The 20,531-nt window shown below is 37.9% G+C and overlaps 1 protein-coding gene across 5 annotated transcripts in view; it reads left to right on the forward strand.

Moving 5' to 3' along the window:
• Nucleotides 1-20,531, forward strand: part of arhgef3 (Rho guanine nucleotide exchange factor (GEF) 3) — a 63,415-nt gene that overhangs the window by 2,515 nt on the left and 40,369 nt on the right. For 2 of the 5 annotated variants that reach the window (XM_082139735.1, XM_082139736.1), the window contains exon 2: nucleotides 12,439-12,505. In XM_082139735.1, coding sequence (XP_081995861.1) covers nucleotides 12,439-12,505 — 67 coding nt within the window. Of the gene's footprint in view, nucleotides 1-4,218; nucleotides 4,238-12,438; nucleotides 12,506-17,120; nucleotides 17,428-20,531 lie in introns of those variants that run through there. The other 3 variants (XM_082139737.1, XM_082139742.1, XM_082139741.1) reach the window with 3 other exon arrangements.

Genomic DNA, 20,531 nt, shown 5'->3' on the forward strand with positions numbered 1-20,531 from the left:
TATATGATGAACAAATTTAATTTATGCTTTTCTTTATTTTATTCACATATGGTAAACATGTTCGTTCAAACATGACGCGCAGGAACCAATGAGCTTTGTTCTCACGTCAAGCATTCATGTTGAGCCTCTGTTCCACTGTTTACTTCTCTGTAGGAAAATGAACAAAAGTCACATGGGTTTGAAATCAGGGTGCCTAATAAAGGGTGTCTAAACAATGACAACATTTTCATTTTGGGGTGAGCTAGGTGAACTATATATATAAAATATAAAAAATGAAATGTGAAAGTGAAATTTCCCACACAGAGGTTTGTGATTTCCAGGGTTTTCTCATTTTGAGAAAAGAAATACTTCTATTACATTCAGTGAGGAAGTAAGAGTTTGCACAGAAAAAACTCCCTTTTTTCCCACACAGGGAGTAACAGGTCAGGTGCTGTCTGTGCACGCTTACTCAAAGCTCAGTTTATGAGTCTCTATAGAAACAGTAACACAAAACAGACATGGCCTTCATCCCTAAGCCCGGAGTGATATCAGAATGTTCCTTTCCTCACTTTATAAGCAAGGAGATACAGTGAAGGTTCACACACACACAGACACAAACAACCCTGAACAATACTGATCTAAAACTCACTGTAACACACATAAGAGTTTCTCAAACTACTGGGACCCAAACCCAGCTGTGTTCAATGTTAAGTTTTATAATTAATAGTTTGAAATATCAAGATAATTATGTATACAATGGCAAGTTGCAAGCAGATTGAAACACTTTTGAGCATTAGATGCCACAATCCAGAAACATCTCGAGGACCTTCAGGCCATGGTCTCGTTGAGACAAAGTTTAATACGCAACAGCAATTCCACACACAGACTTTTGTTTTGTCTGTCGGAGTTTCTTTTGAAAATGCCATCAAAATTCCCTTCGGTTATTTTTATGAGGAAGAAATTCATCCGAAATGTTCGTCTAGCACTGATCGCAAATGAAGAGAATATTAGTTAGTACTGTAATCTATTACATATTCTAGGTATAATCTGAGTACGTTTAGATTACTTTTGAACTAACTCGTTTATCACACTGATTTAAATAGGATAATCTTGTACCATATTGACATTAAAATATTTTTTCAGTTTTTTGTTATTAACAACATGATGCACATTAAATATTACATTACGTCAGGGGTTTCCCAAGCACGTTTTTAAATTGATGAAGCGCTAATAATTAATTAAATCATAAAAATGTAAAATTAGGGAAGAATTTGGGAGAATCATTACATTTTAAAATAATTTACTTCCATTATATGAATCATATTTTATCCATAAAAAAAGTATCTGTTTGTAAGTGTTTGAAAACATTACAAGTGCACTAATTTAATAATCCAGATTAGGCCTACGTGTAATCAGTGTTTGCGAGTGACCAGCTCAGTGTTTTATAGGATGCAAGTGCCAAATTGCAACTTTGAATATATTCACGTTATTTAGAGTGCCAAAAAAAACATTTTACCATACGTTTTTATGGGCTACCGACTCCCAACCTGAAAAAAGAGATACATGTGTATCTTCTATCAAATATATAGTTGGTTCCTCCTTTATTTACTGAAAACAATACATGTTAGTCATAGTTTTGTGACAAATGAGTTTCCCTTCCAAGTTCTGACCGAGGCTGAAAGTGGAACAGATGGGAAAGGCCTTGAAACATGGGAAGTGAGTAATTGGAAATGTAGGGTTGTAGTGTGGAGTCGCGTTACTGAATCAGATTCTCTTACAGCTGTTGAGCGGCTCAGTTTGCAGAACCTCCTGTTCTTCTCACACACACTCACTCGTTTCTCCTTTAACTAAAGTCCACTCCCTCATGTCCTGCGGCGTGGAAACCCGGATTGCCTAATCCAGTCGTCAATCATCAGTTGTTAAGTTTTGTTGACACTGTTTGTCCAATGTTGGGATGGATTATGTGTCTGTCAGCTGTCAGTCATTGAGTGAGGATGGGAAAAGAAGTAGAATATCTCATTCTGATAAAATGCAATTGACGGTATTAGAAATAAAACTGTGCCTCAATTGTATTCCTCCACATTTGGCATTAAGCTGTTCTCTAGTGTTTGTCCTCCTGCACCTGTTGTCCACACTGAACTGATCTTGCAGACTGTGGCTCAGCTGTGATAGAAATGCCTGGCATAAACTGACAGGTGGATTTCTGCCCACATTGCTTGATTGTATCTGTAACGGCAACTTCAGCCGTGGAAAGTAAGGGACACTCTCAGTGTCTTTCTGTGGTAAAATAGGTGGTTTCTTTATTCTGCATGTGTCACACAACCCCATTGTTGGCAGATAAAAACTAAAATCACTTTAAGCAAAACATTTCACTGGGAGATGATTGTACACGGCAGCTTTTCTTCTGGGTAAGTGATCGCAAACTGAAATTAGACCAATCAGCTGTGAGACAAATGAACATGACACGAAGTCACTCCTCTGCCTTGATCCAATTACTGTTTTCAGAGACAACATTTCTTGACTTTGACTGATAATTGCTTGTTTTCATTGTGAACCTTCATAAATTATTGAATAAGTTGATTCACATGTCAGATATCTTCTTCCTTTTCAAACCTTCAGTGACAATTGCTGGTTATTCCTTTCTTAGATAATGTAAAGTTATAGTTTTACGCTGTTATGAACTTACATACTGTACATCTAGGACCGTGAGTCGTAATTAAATCACAACACATACTCATGTTTAACCAACGTCTATAGAAATAAAGAAGCCATTTCATCATGAGAGGGTTAAAACCAAAACAGTAAACAGACAACTTTACTGACTAATCTAAAGCAACACTAAATATCATTTTGTACCTTAAAATAATGTTTCCAAAATGGTTTCAGTGGTTCATGAAGTCGTAACAGGGTGAACGGCACTTCTGCATTCGCTCTGCGACCCTCTATCGGCTATAACCACACTATGTAAGATTGCCAGATCGGGTCGCGTTTCTGTAGTTCGAATGAGACAAAAGAAACTACAAATTTGACTTGCTTTACAATAGTCATTATTTTGTTTTTCTTCGTTTCTGATGTCGCAATACATCATACTTTCGTAAAATCATGCATCATTCTCTACTTTATCTGTGGACATCGTTCATTCCAGTGCCGGTGCTGGATAAACAGCGAGAGTGCGACGGTAGACTAGATTATTTACGACAGCAGTAATGGACAATTCCACTTCCAACCTGTAGGGGGACCGAAGAGGAAAGGTGCTTTGGTCTAACTTACTTTTTCTTCTCTAGCCATAAACATCAACAAAAGACATCAAATTTAAGAAATGTGTACTCAAGGTGACAAATGAAACAGCAGCAAACAGCCTTAGCAAACCACCAATAACAGAGTAACGTAGAAGCACTCAGGTTGAAGTACAAGCATGTGATCTGGAGCGGGAGAGAAGGGCAAACGCTGTGAGGACTTGCTCTGCTTTTATGCTGAATCTTCTCCACCCGACAGCCAATCACAGGCAGCTACTCGTCACTGATGTCTCCTGGATTCAAAGACGAAGCAAGAAAAACACAAGCTGTGTTTCCACCCAACTATTTTTAGGCAAATTATGGGAAATCGCTAGATTGGGGAAAACCCAGCCCGATCTGCCGGTGATTTGACTTCTCCCTGCAGCTCAGGCTGGACACCTGTACATTCTTCTATCCTGCTTCCGTTACAAATCTGCGGGGACCAATCACAAACTGGCGTATCCACCTGGCGCGCTATTGGCGGGTTTAATCCAATCCAATTCCTTTTAACCTCTCGACGATGCTCAATGGCTTCTTTAGTTTAGCAAACAAATCGCTCGAGTGGGTGTAAGTACCACTCACTTTCATGTTTCAGAAACATCAATGCTCCAAACCGACACGTTTGTTGACACGTTTCCTGCCTGGAGTTTTTCGCTGCAAAGTACGTCACCCGGATCGTTGGTCTGATTGGTTGATGGACTATCCAATTGCGTACAGAGTCATTTGAACTCTGCCCGTTGATCACGCCTCTTGTGCAGTAGAAAATACAGAGCAGATTCCCCAGACTAATGTTCACTCTTAAAAGATATCGCATAAAACAACAGTGATGTAAACACCCATAGTGTAGGCTTATGCTGAACTTTATTGTACAGATGGTGCTGTATTAAGCAGTGCATGAAAGTGTTTCTGTTGCTTCATGAAGACGTCTGAAATGTCTGTGTATTTGACAAATATTGCATCTAATCCACTTCGTCTGTGATAAAGTAAGGAAACACTTATAAACACTTTCAATTCCATTTTATTCAATATTCCATTTAAATTCACAACTTTGGATGGAAACCAGATATAATCCACATCCACAGATGTAATTTAAAAAAGTCAAATAAAGCAAAACCAAAAACTGGATGTAATAATGCGATGCAAAAATTCAGTTTAAACAACTCTGTCTCGATGCATGGCCCAGTTTACGTCCACTTCAAGTGCATTACTGTGTTTTGATTTCTGTTACTTTCAATAATCTTCTGTGGTAATCAACATTATACCACAAATGTTCACTTCTTTTTAACCTAGAACATTCAAAAGTGATTTGGAGAAAGCATTTGAGGATGTTTGTATCTTTCTATCTGGCAGGCATGTGGAAAAATATAAGGCTTCAAGAAAGGTTTTTAATAACTGATGTCATATTTCTGAGGGCAGAATGTCTGATGGCTTTAAAGGGTGAGGCTCTACAGTCCATGATGTCATGGCTAGTCTTGCTTTGCCAGCATGTTAGTCAGTGCTGTGTGTGTGTGTGTGTGTGTGTGTGTGTGTGTGTGTGTGTGTGTGGGGGGGGGGGGGTGGGGGTGTGCGCGTGTGTGTGCGGGTGTGTGTGTGTGTGTGGGTGGGTGATTTCAAACATCTATGCATGTTAATAAATGTATGTAGCAGGCCAGTACCAAGTGTAAACAAATCTTTTCACACACACACACACACACTCATGCACATTACACAGTCTATACTCACAAGCACATGATGCCTCTTCATGGAAAAACATTCGAAGAAAAACATGTGACAAACCAGTGTGCCCGAGTACTGTCTTTATACATGCATTTAATTCATTATGCAACCTATAATAATTGAATTCTCTAAAGCCAGTTCACAGACACATTAATGTTTAGAGCGAGTGTAAACGTGTAAAGTGTCAGATCAGCTCTGGCTGAGTTTAATTTTTCAAATAAATTCAAGAGGCCATTTACTGAATATGAACTTTCTACTCTGTACATTGAGAACTCTAATCTGAAATACAATTGAAATGAATTTTAAAATTCAGAAGAAAAATGAAACAAATAATACCAAGGGAATACCTAGTGAATAAGGAATATCCTGCCTGTATCTTTTTAGGGGAGTCTATACCCCAAAACATGGGGACATGGAACATTTAAGACATGGAGGCTTAAAAAAAGAGTCTACAACCCAGTCCACGCCTCCAATGAGCTTTCCTTCAGCATAATGATCCTCTATAGCGAAAGGAAGCGTAACTACGCTCTACGCCAAGGATTACTTACCAAGGAGGCTCACAAAAGAGACTCAGTACTGCTATCCAAGCGGAGCTCTGGGGAGCGGAGGCCTCAGCAGGGCGTCTCTCTAGAGCGAGAGGAGGACTAACAACACTCCACCTTAAAACAGCTCCACCAAAGAGTCTCACAGAGGGCCATACCACTCGATGTCACTGATGCTGAAGTCAGACTGAGCTCGTTACGTGGAGCGGAAGATCTTGCCCATCACTGGGAAGGTTGTAATCCACACTCATTCTAAATGAACAATGGGAGCTAACCGCTACGCCTAGCTACAACCATTATAAAACCTGTAATATGATTTGGTCTCCAGCACTCTCAGAGGTCCCGTACAACAGAAGGGGTTTGGCCAAGCTGAACAGACCACACCGTGTTGGAGACCAGAAGTGCTCAGAGCTTCCTTGGACGGCAGATCACAGGAAAGTACAAGAGGGCTAGGCAAAATTGCTCGCTGAGCACTCAACTGACACTCCAGCAATAAACTGAGCTCTCTCATGAGGAGTCGGGAATCCTACTATTAAGGATTCCACTAACACTCAATCATGAAGACATTGCCATCAAGGGGTGTGCTATAGCTGCGACCACTCTGAAACAAATGTCTTCGTAGGATCTCAAGACTCCAGACACTCCTTGTGACAAAGAAGGGTTCGCAAACTGGGGGCAAAAAAAACACTCTTTGTTGGGTTCTCGAGATGGAAAGAGCTCATCCCAGGGACTGGAGGACCCTGCTTCACAACCCGACTCAGGAGGAGGGTTCTGCTCTTCAGTCAAACCCAAGGAAAGACGGGTTCTCTAGACTCCAACTCTCACGAAGGTGCCTAGAACTCGGAAAGGTTCGCAAACTAGGGCGAAAAAAGAAAAGGCTTCCCGTCGGGTTCCAGAGATTAACACTGAGCACTGCTATTGTGCCGGCAGATCTTAAGATAGCATTAGGCCTCATACATTATTAGTAGCAGGCCGGAAAGGGAAAGAAATCTCAGATGACTCCACCTCCTCCGTGATCGAACCTGCCTTCCCTTATGGACCCAAACCGTGGTGTCTCTCATTCCTCTCTCATCCCTCGAGAGAGAGAGAGAATAAACAACAAAGGAGCTCATCACAGCTTCCACATCATAAAGAGCTCGTTCAACTCCCTCGAGAGCCCTCAAAAATGCCAGACTCTATCACTAATCAAGAATGACTTGTTGAATAGTAACGAACACATCACTGTGAGTGCCTTCGACTCCCTCGAGAGCCGAATGCACTCGTGCAAACGCTAACTACTATCCCTCAGGTGAGAACAAAGTAATAGCTTCTTACCTGTCTCTTTCAGTCAGTCTCGCGGATGCATCACAAAGCACACCTCACAATGAGCGCATTCAGTTCCCTGGAGAACTGAACACACGTGCTCACGTTACCCAGACAAATAACGCACAGGTCGTGTGTCCTCAAGTGTTGTGAGTGATCGTCTTCACACGTACATGAACAAACGTATCCTCGTCCTAGGACTCAGTGCGAGTGCCCATTCAAAAGGGAACTTTATTTTTTATTGTGTTAGCCAAACTTGACAAAATGTTTTAGATGCTTTTTCTCAACAGCAAATTTCATTTCATTTTTGTTTTGTTTTTGTTTGTACTTTTTTGTTGATACTGACTGATTACTATACTATACAAGAATGTCAGTTCTGTCTAGCTGAATATCACAATAAACGTTTTAGATACAGGTTTCAGAAGGACATGTCCACATTTTCTTGGAAAAGTCAATACTGTAGTACACAGAAAAAGAATATGCATATTTGTAGGTATGAAGTACATTTATTTTTTTGCAATTTGTTTCAAGTAAACATTTGCATGTCCATTTTACAAATAAAGACATAAAGCACATTTTGTCAATATTATTACAGATTGACTGTTCCACTAAGAATAAACTCAATAGGTATCAACAAGATGTGCATTTAGTTATTTGTGCAAATTGTAGACTTTGCACACATTGTCAAAACACATTTCTACACGAAAAATAATTCAAATGTGAACAAAATCTCATCTGAGAATTGAGCTAGAGTGATTGAGAAAAAACATTTTTAGTACAAGTGGGTTTTTTTTTTAAATAAAAAATAACGTTATATTCTCATTATTTTCTCAGACAGCAAAAATGTTTATAAAAATAAAAAGCTCAGCACTGAATTATGATTTTCACATGCATGTTCAGTGCTCAATTAAACCAAAAAATTAACCAATACAATGGATGGACTGTGTAAATTGAGATTTAAGGCTGGAAAGCTGAAATGTTAAAACACTCGGCATCATACACTTGCTGACTTTGTAAATGGTTACAGTAAAAATACTGGCCATCGTACACTAAACGACCGAGCGTCATGTTCTACCAGACTTTCAGCTTGTTCTGAATGCAACAAACTCACTCGCAAATGAAAACAGTATGTGTTTTAAAATCGGCTCAAAATATCAAACATGTTTGATCTCCTCCAACTGGATAGAATCTGTGTGTGTGTGTGCGTGCGTGCGTGCGTGCGTGCGTGCGTGCGTGCGTGCGTGTGCGTGTGTGTGTGAGTGTGTGTTTCCTGTGCAGGTAAGAGTGCAGAGATCAGGAAAATGCTTCCTGAACTCCCATCGTCGTGTAATAGCCAGACTGTGTTTTTCTGGACAACAACTTTCCCTACTTTAAACTTATATATGTAATAAAATGTATGCCATAATGATTTTTTTTATTATTATTTGTATTATTTTTTTAGAAAAGAGAAGGGTTGCTGTGACAAATATATTTACATGCTTATTGCTTACTGACTTTAAGTCTTTTAAGTTTAAGTCATGTATAGGAACAGTCTTTACAGAAAAGCGTTTACTGGGATTTAGTCATAGGTTACAGCAGCTGGAGGGCGACTGCGTGTGTCAGATGATCCGATGGGAATAAAAGGCCTCATTATGCAGCGTAATATGAAACATAGCATTTAATAGTATTTGCCAAACAACGTGTTTTGAGCTTTTTATCTACAGACAGACAGACAGATTGATTGATTGATTGATTGATTGATTGATTGATTGATAGATAGATAGATAGATAGATAGATAGATAGATAGATAGATAGATAGATAGATAGATAGATAGATAGATAGATAGATAGATAGATAGATTGATTGATTGATTGATTGATTGATTGATTGATTGATTGATAGATATTAGTCTACTGAAGTGATTCATAGATTAAGACTTATTTTGAGAGGTGAGATTGAATGTTGGCCACTAGATGGCAGTGAATAATTAGAGATCAGGATCTGGTGTAAACATGAACCAGAATGCCATACTGTAGTGTAATAATCATACTTATAGCATATTATATTATATATAAACTGTGGAATTGCGTGAATTTTCTGTGTGTATGAAATACCCAGATGATGTACAGGTGTTTTTAATCCATAAGGTGTTCTTTCTAACATTTATACTTTTATTAAGAAATAATAATTTGTTAGATCTATATAACATCTCTTACACTCAATGCACTTTTTAAAAAATGTATGAGGGAATGCGCCTCGAGTTTGGGAAAGGCGCTTTATAAATAAAACTATAATAACTAACTAACTATAATAGCTAACTCACTTTGGATCTGGGTAATTGGTAAAACTTTACAATAAGGTCCCATTAGTCCCCAACGAAATGACTAATTTTAACTAACAATGAGCAACACATTTGTTATTTAACACTATTTATCAGTTGTTAACTTTAGTTTATAAAAACACAACTGTTCACTGTTAGTTAGCTTGCAGTCTCTCTCTACTATACACAGGTCAACGATTATGATGGCGTCATTCTGCACTCTCATCAGGTTTTGTCCAATCAAATGCTCTCTAGTATCTGTATCTGTATCAAGTATCACATTTACTTTGTTTACAAACCCCAAACTACATCATGCTCTTTAGACTCAGACTTACATTGGCAAGTTTCCTTGAGGTGATTATTGTGGGCGGATTTAATTACAGTACCATATTTATATGTAGATCAGTATTGAGTAAACCGGGTTTAGTATGTGTGTGTGTACCTTTATTTATTTACCGGTTTACAGTACAGATTGTTTTAAAGCAGTTTTACTGTGATAACAAGAAAATTATGCATTTCAGCTGGAATGATGTGCGCTGAAGTTAGTTCAGTGTTGATTCAGTTCTGTTGTAAAGATCAACAATTATTAAATTAGTTAATTTCATCTATAAAGCAGTTCTGAAAAAAACGGTCATCGTCCAGCTCAGTTCAGTTCACACACAACAGTGTCAGTACAGTCAAATGAATAATATTGATGAAAATGAATAATATTGTTGAAAATAAAACTAATAATATTAATACTATTGTTGAAAATTAAACTAACGTCATCCTAAGGGTAGCATGTACAGAGTGAACAGCAACGGTCCTAGTACTGAGCCTTGTGGTACGCCATACTGAACTCTACAAACTGATAACGGTCAGATCAGATGTATGTGTGTGTGTGTATACGTGTGTGTGTTATACTTATCCGTTTCAAGAACTACAATTACTCATTCCATATCAAAATTCTTGACTTTAAAAACAACTTAAGAAATTGCATAAGTTTAACACAATTAGCAGTTTACAAAGAAAGGGAAATCTGTTTTTCTCAGCATGCTTTGATTACAAACCAAGAGACATTCTATGATATAAACTACTCTGTGTGTGCCATGGCAGCCATAATGTCTCTGTTAGTTATGTAAACACATGTATGTGCACTATAGTGGACTGCACTAACATGAAGATCGTTCTGTGTGGCAGATGTGTGTGTGTGAGATTTACCTCAGCTTGAATGTCTGGATGAAGATATTGTGCTGTTAAAGCAATAGCTTGAATAAATTAACTCATGGATCAGTCAGGAAGTGGGATAATGTTCCCATCGCAGTGGGAGGCATCTTTAACTGCTGATAAAGTGAGAGGTAAATGCCAGAGGGGGGCATGTGAGCCAAGAGAAGGAGAATTTAACCACAAAACTCCTGCCAAAGCGGAAAAACTGCTCCTTGTTGGACCTTTCTGCATGTAAATATACAGTAGTTTTCAATTTAGTTTTGTAGCAGGAGACTAGAAAAACCAAAACCACATGTTAAATAGTGGTTGATTTGATTTAAAAAAAAAAACAAATAAATATATAATTTTTTTTTTTTTTTTTTTTTTTTTAAACTCTTTTGAGTTTGGTTTTCCACTACAAAACTAATTCTACAAGTTTTTGTGTGAAGGTGAATTTACTTGATAAGTGTCAGAATAAAGTTCAAGACCACTATTATTTTAAACGGTGAAACAATTTACTCAAAACAGCTAAAAAAAAAATATATATATATATCCACTTGTTTATTAATTGAGCAAATGTTTATGTTGAAAAGCTAAACCAAAAGAACAAAACCCCAGTTGTATTTTGGAATAGATTATTAAACATTAAACGTTAAACGTTTTGTTCATCATGATAATCTTCACAAATTAACACAACTTTTATGATTTTGATGCCTAAATACAATCACAGAAGTAAAAAGCTAAACGTTGGGTATAAACGAACTACACTGAGCTAATGTTTTCGTTAAAAAGCTAATAATGCAATTATTAGCTGATAATTTATTCTTAAATTGGCCAAATACTGGCAGATAAATTGGCCTGGCTGATATATCAGTCTGTCATTGTTAAATGCGTATTTTCTTAAAGTTGTCATTAAACTGTGTTTAAGTTGCGCTGGTCTTTTCTCCTCTATTGTGTCGTATCTGAGTGAAACGCTTCAGGAACGAGAACAAATGTGGGCGGGGCTTGATTTTGTCCGTGTGGAGTTGATTGGATGGTTGTGGTTTGCTATTGGCTGATCTCATGTGATTGACAGGTTATAGCCCCGCCCTCGTCATCAGAGAAGAGAAGAGATGCTGCAAGAGGAACTTATTCTGATTCAAGATTATGAGGAACATGAATTTAACAGAATAATAATGTGCACAGATAAATCATTTATAATAAAAACTGCAATATTCAATTCGAAAATAGGAATTGTCCATTTTGATTTCATGGTGACTTTATTAAGAATTCTTTCCGTTTTAAAATGTCACATTTGTGTGACAACAAAAATGAAATGTTACAAGCTCAAATATTTGGAGAACCGTGTGCAAAAAAAAGATGTTTCTCAGCAGCTTGTCACAATAGCCAGAGAAAAAGGCAACACCTGAGGATCTGGGTCAGGAGAAGGTCATTCTTCCTGTCCTGCCACAATGATGACTGAGACAGACCTGTTTACAAAACTGCAGTCAATGGAAATGACTCCATCCAAGTGAAAAACCTCGTCACCTTTTCATTCCCTGGACTGTAGCGGTTCTCTAATGTGTCTTGCTGAAAACCAATGTGATTTTCCATCATTCAGCCGCTGATCAGTCATGTATCTTCACCGGTCTTAGGGGCCCATTCACACAGAACACCTTTTTGAGGTTAAATAAAATATGAAAAAATCCAAGGTCAAAAGACACCTTTTTTTAAAAAGTTGACCATATTTTAACCTGAAAGCTGCTTCTTTAGAACGCCATGTCACTCGCCAGACACTGCAAAAGACGCAAGCTCAAGGATCTAACGCGTCCATCTTGCGCATGTTTGGAAGAGCAGCAGAGTGGAAGAACAAATGCGTTCTGTGTGACCCACAGACCTTATTTCAGGCATTAAACCAAACCATAGATTTGCTAAAGTGCTAACTCGTTTCTGGGTTTTGGCCTACAAAAATACGCCATCATTGCAGCACTCTATCGAAATGAATGGATTTGATTTCTCCTGTGAAAGTTCACCGAACAGCAGTAAAAGTGAGCGCAGCTTTAGTCTGTCAGTGTGTAATGTGCATCTGTGCTAGTCTCTGCTACTGTAGTGTAAATCACCTGTGTGTCTGATGTCTTTTCCTTGTTTTCTCCCACCAGGCCGATGTTGCAGAGGAAGGAGTCATTTTCTCTCCTCTCTACATCAGAGAAGTGGCTCTTCAGAGGGGTGAGTTCAGAATATATGCTGTTTTTTTGCGGTCCATCAACAGGAAGAGTGTGCTCTCTGTGCCTTTTTGAAATCAATGGATTTGCAGGTTTCTTGAACATAGTGTAGTGCGGGTTTCCCAATGATCCAAAATCACGTCCAAAAAAATGTGTACATATACCACGGCCAGCGTTGGAAAAGCGTTCATCAGTAGTGTTTCCCAGCCCTGTTACTGGAGGCACACCAACAGTACACATTTTGAGCATCTCCCTTATCTGACATATTCATTTCATGTCTTGGAGTCTCTTCTAATGAGCTGATGAGTTGAGTCAGGTGTGTTTGATTAGGAAGAGTTGGAAAACGTGTAGAAGTGCGATCAGATTGACAGGATCCCTACACAGTGTTCACATGGGATATATCCGTTGAAGTGGAACTCGCTGACAATAATCGCTCATCGTCATCAAAGAAATGGACTGCATTTATATAGCGCTTTCACAGACCTATGGCCACCAAAGCGCTTTACATAGCCTCACATTCACCCATTCACTCACTCATTCATACACCAACGCCGGTGTCAGCCATGCAAGGCGCCATCCAGCTCGTCGGGAGCAGCTGGGGTTAGGTGTCTTGCTCATGGACACCTCGACACTTGGTCAGGTGGAACCGGGGATCGAACCACCAACCTTCCGGTTTGTAGACAACCTACATGAACCACTGAGCCACTGCCGCCCCAGAAAAGCAATGACGCACTCGCAGATCACGATATAGCATAAATACTATAATTTACTTTACTTTCAAATTTAAAATCATATAATAGGGCTATACATATAAAAAAAATACACATTATGTATCTAATAAACATAAAACATGTTTATTATAAAGACTACTTGTATATTTTTCTTGTATATTACTTGTATATTGAATGACAGTCACAGTACAGCTTTAAAACTGTTAATAAACAGTTTTAAAGCTGTACTGTGACTGTCATTCAATATGAAAATACATTTTGATTTGGTTAACAACGTATAAATGTGTTATTAATCAATGCTCTTAATAACTAGCGGTCTCATCTTGTGCGCTTTCTTTCCCATGCGCAGATGCTTAGTAAACATTCCAGAAGTAAATAAAGTCCAATAAAAAATGACAGCGCCTCAGCTGCTTCTCAACACTTGTTTACATTACTATTCATACTATAGAAGAATATGCAAATGTGAAATTCATCACCATAACCATTCATAACTCTAGTGTTGGTGTGCCTCCAGGAACATGGGAAACACTGTACTAGTACATGTGCACCCTATACTCTACAAACCTGAAAGTGACATTAACCAAATGAGTTTACTTCACTCAAATATGACTGAAAGTTGGCACACACGAGTGGGACAGCGGGCATAATCAGTAGCTTGGCCTCCGGGTTTGAACATTTCACCCGCTGCGCCCGATGGCCAGTCTAAGCCTGCCTTAAATTTAGCACAGTTATTAAAGGAGTAGTTCACTTTCAAATTAAAATTACTCACCCTCAAGCCATCCTAGGTGTATATGACTTTCTTCTTTCAGACGAATACAATCTGAGTTATATTATTAGGCCTGTATTATATACACTGAACAACGCAACACTTTTGTTTTTGCCCCCATTTTTCATACATAACTAACAATTACTGTACATCTATGCCCATACAGTATTGGGCATTTCTTTAAAAAAAACAGCATTGTTAGCAATGCATTATATTTAATACATTGTGTAACAAAAAGGCAATAAACAAGAAGGCAGGGTGATTGCATTTCCTTGATATTATACAACACTCTTCATGTGAAAAAGGTCATCCTCTGTGTTTGCCTTTTAAACTATTTCTCAACGTCCAAACAGAGATAGCCTGCTTGTAAAACAGTCTTAATCATGCTAATGCTGTTTACAATGAAAGTCAATGGGCCTACTGTTTTATATTTCAAAATATCCTCCTGGTATTCCACCAAAGACAGAGATATGCCCAAGTTTGTTAATAAATAACGACTTGGACTTAACGTATTACTTAACGTATTTTTGGATGAACTCTCCCTTTAGCCTAAAGTGTGTTTTTAAATAAAATCAATTTCAGGATGCAAATATTGCCCATAAAACTAGTAATAATCATTTAATTTTCAGTATTATATGTTAGTCTGTGAGGTGGCTGAAATATCTCCTTTTCTCTTACTTGATGATGATGATGTCTTTTGTGTAGCTATGGAATTAGTAAAGTCAAAACACCAACCAAATGTACCAATGATAACCTGGTGAAACAAATGGGTGCCTCTAGTATATATGGCAGAATGCAAGAAACAAAACAGATAACAGATAACTTCATTTCCTCATTTCCTGTGACTTGCCTTCTTAACCAGCAAAACTTCCTGGGTACAAAAAGCTTTATCTGAAAGCTCATGCAAAAGTTGAACAGCTGGACCAGCACCAAACCAAATCACAAAAGAGCATAAATCAACAAACCTCCATGAAAGAGGCATACTGGCTTTTCCAGCGATGTGCTTTTCAATAATAGTTTTACCTCAATATATTTTTGAGTGTTTGACAGTGTGCGCCTGCTCATAAATAGCCAACAAATAACATACATTCTGATCATGTCACTATATCAAAGTTCATGGGACGTCTGATAATTGTGGGATCACACTCCCTTCAGAATGCCTCTGTCGGCCTTCCCTTGATCTGCAGTCGTGAGATAGTCCAAGGGCTGAGCTGGATCATTTCAGACTTCTTTTTGTATAAAACCACAAGGTCAGCAATGAATTCTGCCAATGTGATGAAGAAATGTTGGGTTTATGACTCCATATCACTTCAGATAATAACCATATAAAATGTTCTTGCAATTGTGACCTACATGTGATGTTCATAAAAGACCTTAGGTCACATTAACACATCGGCTTCATTCATTTCTGATTCCAGATTAGAGTTTAGAAGTGAATTCATCTTCTCTGCGACGAATCTTATACTCTCTGTCGACACAACTAATCCTGCGGGAAAGAAAAATCGTCTATTAGACGGCAATATGATTGATGATTACAGAGAAATCAAATGATTTTTGTCGAAAATATTCTGAGAGAAAGTAAAAGATCTCCATTAGACTTTCAAAAGAGATCTCAACATTAATTTCTTAAACTGTGCTCACATTTTGGCAAATGTCTGATATTTCAATATGAACGATTGTCATCAGATTCTTCCAAAACCATCTGATTCGAGTCCAAATTGCTTTTATAGCTCTGTACATGTCAGCAATGTTTCATTTGTAGGGCTGGGTTCGTGTACTGACACAAATTCCATAATTTGATTAGATTTCGATTCAAAAGCTAATATATATATTTCAGTTTGATTACAGTCAGTGATTACAATTTGATCATATATATATATATGGAGAGTTCAGATGCAAAAGCCTCTAAGTGCCATCTGAAATTTTCTTCTAGAATGATCATTTTTATCAAGCTCGTATGTTTAAGTTCAATAATTTCACTTAAATGGCAATGCAAATTACCTATTAATTGTCATTTAAGTGAAATCACTTAACTTAAATATACAAGCTTTATAAAAATGATCATTCTAGAAGAAAATTTCAGATGGCACTTAGAGGCTTTTGCATCTGAACTCTTCATATACATATATAAATATATATACACACAGTATGAATTTATTTAAAGCTGCTTGGATACAAAGTGTATTGTGAATGCCTGCTGCCAAAACCAACAATCAGGACTGGGATTTGGCAACCTCCAGCGATTTAATCACCCTGTGTGAGCGCACCTCAAAAACTGTGTATACACAAGACAAGACCAACATGTTATAATGTGGCTATGATGTCAACAATGTCAGATATCATGCGGTTATGCATTTAGGCCATGACTGCGTTCACTTGTGGTTCCAGTGGCCAATGTTGAGACCACGTTTAAAAGGTCATGTGAACAGCCTCACCGAAAATCCTACTTGTACTGTCAATATTCACAATTAACCAACGCCAATTATTTCCCATTTGAAAAGAAACTCCCAAAAATCCATCTGGTAATTACAACACTGCCGTGACATTCATGTAAACTCATCATGTAAGTATGATAATTCCAGCATCAGACACACAGCGCACTTCTTCAACAGGAAGTGCTTAAAGGAAGACCGTTTGTGTCCAGGAAGTGTGTTTAGCAGGGATTTACTGGCTTCCTGTTGTTAAGTGTTCTCTGAGTGTACACACATCTCCTAAACTGCGGCAGTGCAGGTACAGATCCAAGTCAATATATTATATAAGTAAAGTAGTGCTGGGCAACGATTAATCGCATCCGAGATAAAATGTGTTTACATAATAAATGTGTGTACAGTACAGTTCAACACTGATAATAATCATAAATGTGTCTTGAGCAGCATATTAGAGGGATTTCTGAAGGATCATGTGACACTGAAGACTGGAGTGATGATGCTTTGATCACAGGAATTACATTTGAACATATATTCACATAGTAAACCGTTATTTTCAGCTGTAAAAATAGCTCACAATATTACAGTTTCTACTGTGTTGTGCATGAAACCGAAACTTCATTATTCAGTTTGTATTCAAATTGTTTTAAAAAAGTCAACTTTCTAGTGTAAAGCGCATTATTTCCCAGCAGCGTTAGATGATGTGTGTGAGGAGGGTGTAAACGCTTCTTCCCTGTAAGCGGAAGTTGTTTGACGCCACCGGCCTCAGACAAACACCAGCAGAGATGCAGTCTGAGAGCTTCAGCCCGATATAGCACCGACACACTTCCTCCAGAGAACATCCTGTTTGCTGCTCACACACACACACACACTCACACACTCATGGCTGAGGGGTTAGACAGGTGACAGCGCTGCATGCTGGGGGATTGTGAAGGTGTTGTGTGTCTGAGGACCAGTGCTGTGAAGCCCAATGATGGGGTGCTGTCTTTTCATCCATCAGAAGGTGAGCCAACATCTTATTAACCTTATCAAATGAACGTGGAATACCTCAGATCATATGATCTTGGAAGAGTTTGGTTTTGATATCTGACTATATCTTGGCATATCTAAGCAGAGTCTGAAACACTGAAACTGAAGAGGAGACATGCGTTACTGGGGACTTTTCATAAGTCTCAGTTTGCTCTTCATTTCTTCTCATTGCTGTCCAGGAGAAACACTGTTTTTTTACTTTCTACAGAACCATTTTTGGTTCCCCAAGAGCCTTTCAGTTCTTAAAAGAACCATTTTTATTAGTGTGAAGAACATTTAAAAAATCTAAAGGAGCATTTGTGTAATGTTACGGTTCTCTTTGACCCATCGATGCCAGTAAAGAAGCTCTTATGTAAGCCTGAGTGTGTTTACGTCTTTGTGTTTCTCTCAAAATTCTTGTTATAATTGTTTAAATGATTAATTGTGAATGAGAGATGAAGTTGTGTGTGTGTGTGGATGTGAGGTTAGTCTTCATGTGCAAGTGGCTGTGATTGTGTCGCAGCCCTTACATTATATTTCCAGATGCACTGTAACTCTCTCTGTGTATTTGCTGTGTTCAGAAGCTGTTTGTGATACATTAGGTGATTATGAATTGTTTTTCGGTGGCATAATGAAGACTACAATGGGTTAAAGCAGCAATACTCTCCATATAAATGCTCCTACATTTGGTTTGGCGAAGAAAAAGATGGATCATCCAAACGTGCTGCAATCCAGTCCATGTGTGTCATGACGGATGAACTGTAACTTTGACACTGTTATTGAGCTAAACTGAATCAAGTAAATTGAACTGAATAATGATACTATTGTCTTTTTATTGCTGCTTTACAACTGAAACCGAACATTTTGCAACGTTAATAATGTTATTTTCCTGTGATCAAAGCTGAATGTTCAGCATCATTACTCCAGTCTTCAGAGTCACATGATCCTTCAGAAATCAGTCTAATATGATGATTTGATGGTCAAGAAACATTTCTGATCATCATCAGTGTTGAGCGCAGAGCTGGAAACTGTGATACGTGTGTCAATACACCCTCATGTTGTTCCTAACCCATCGGACTTTTTCTCTGCCAAAATGGTCAAATGGTCTCAGGTCAAAATGTAATTTTCTTTAATAATATAACTTTTCATCATGCAACTTCAGTGAGTGGGAGCTGGAGCTTTCAAGCTACAAAAAAGGCAAAAAAACACCACAAAAGTGGCATTAATCTACCATAAACGTATGATAGCCGTGTTTGAGGAACAGACTGAAATGTAATAATATAATCATATCACGGTCATTCAGGCATGGAGAGATGAAGCATGGATCTAATTGCAAGCAATTAATATTTATTAAATGCAAACAAACCAAAGCACTAGAGACACTGGAAAGACTTTTTTTAACCAGGTAAACCAATTAATGTTATGTTATTATGTGTATACTTTTGTGGTCCTTTTTAATAATTCTTACAGCGACCAGTAAATTTTTGTTGAGTTCACAGAAGAAATTAATTAATACGAGTATGGAGCAAAAAAAAAAAATCCAAGTTCCTGTTTTTATTTTGTTACATGCTATTTAAACATATTAGTCAGTGTACAAAATGTAATGCACCAGTATAAGCAATATTCATTTCTGAACATACAGAATAATGATACTGTCTTCTTCAAATAAGAAACCTAAACCTACTCGTCTGGCACTGGTGGGACTGGTAGGGCGGGTGTTCTCCAGGGGTCATGGGTCATGAGCAACAGACCCTCACAGGCTCTACTGTTCGCACTCGTGTAGATGTTGACTCCGCATTGTGCTGGTTGCCATGGAGAATAAACAGGAATGGAGCAACAATAACAAAGCTGGCAATAGAGTTGACTGATAGAATGATTTATATAAACACTTTATTTACCGTCTACAACTACAATTGGTCTAGAACTGGTCAAGTGCATTTAAAGGGAACATATCATGATAATCTGACTTGCTGTAATCGGGTGTCCGGTGCTCCTACCAACCCTGAAAACGTGAAAAGTGAAACCCAGTGAGTTTGTTCTGGTGAGCCTTTCTCTGCAAAAAATAAGCCGATCAGATTTCGCTCCTCTTCTGACGTATGAAGAGGATCTTATTATAATATTACCGTCATTAATCTGCACGTTTACACACACCAGCCGACATTTGGTTTCGCGCGCGACAACAGAGACCAGTTCTAACGCAATGACAGAAGATCCAGCAAAGCCTGAAACTGTTGTGTGGTTGAGCTCAGACTGAACACTATTGACCAGAACATGTCACCGCTGTCTTATAAACACCTCAGGAACTGTGGACACTTGTGGAGAAGTTAAACTTGATGATGAGATGATCAATGTAACTCCACAACAACTACATAAATGTCTCCACTAACATTCAGAAACGTCCAGGTGCGTCTAAAAGTTTTGATTCCTGAGTATCCTGAAATCCTTTGTGAAATCCTTTGAAATCCTGACTTACTTTAGTTTATAAATTAGATCCTGCTCACATTTTTCATCATCTGTCATCCAGCTGTGGCAGCCGCCATCACAGGGTCATTCACTTAAAGTGCATTTTTATATTAGTCTAATTGAAAATCATAGATTCTGGTTTAAACCTGTTTTGTTCAGTTTGTCTAAAAACAAATAGCGCTAAATAAAAAATGAAAGAAACTATTTTGTTTGAATTGTATTTTCACTTGAACATTTTTCCTTATGTTTAATGAAAGTATATTAAGTATTGTATGGTCTTTAAAATAAATATTTTTACTTTACTTTTTATTAGTTTTTTAGGAAAATAAGTATTTTTCTGAATATTAAATCAAAAATGAGAAAAAGTAATATACTTGGCTGTAACCGATTAGAGTATTTATTCAGTGTATGCGCACCACTTTAATGCTTTTCCATTTATTAAAGGGATAGTTCACTTTGAAATAAAATTTTGGTATGTTTTAGCTTACCTCAAGGGCATCCAAGATGTAGGTGTCTTTTTTTCCGCAGTAGTTTCAATTTTGATATTTTTAGGTCAAACCGTTCTTGTCTGTCAGTCATATAATGCAGGTCGATGGTCACCACCTGAAAGAGCAAGCACAGAGTCCAAATTAAAAC

Source organism: Leuciscus leuciscus (assembly GCF_965113295.1).
Source record: "Leuciscus leuciscus genome assembly, chromosome: 15".
NCBI classification, from domain to species: domain Eukaryota; kingdom Metazoa; phylum Chordata; class Actinopteri; order Cypriniformes; family Leuciscidae; genus Leuciscus; species Leuciscus leuciscus.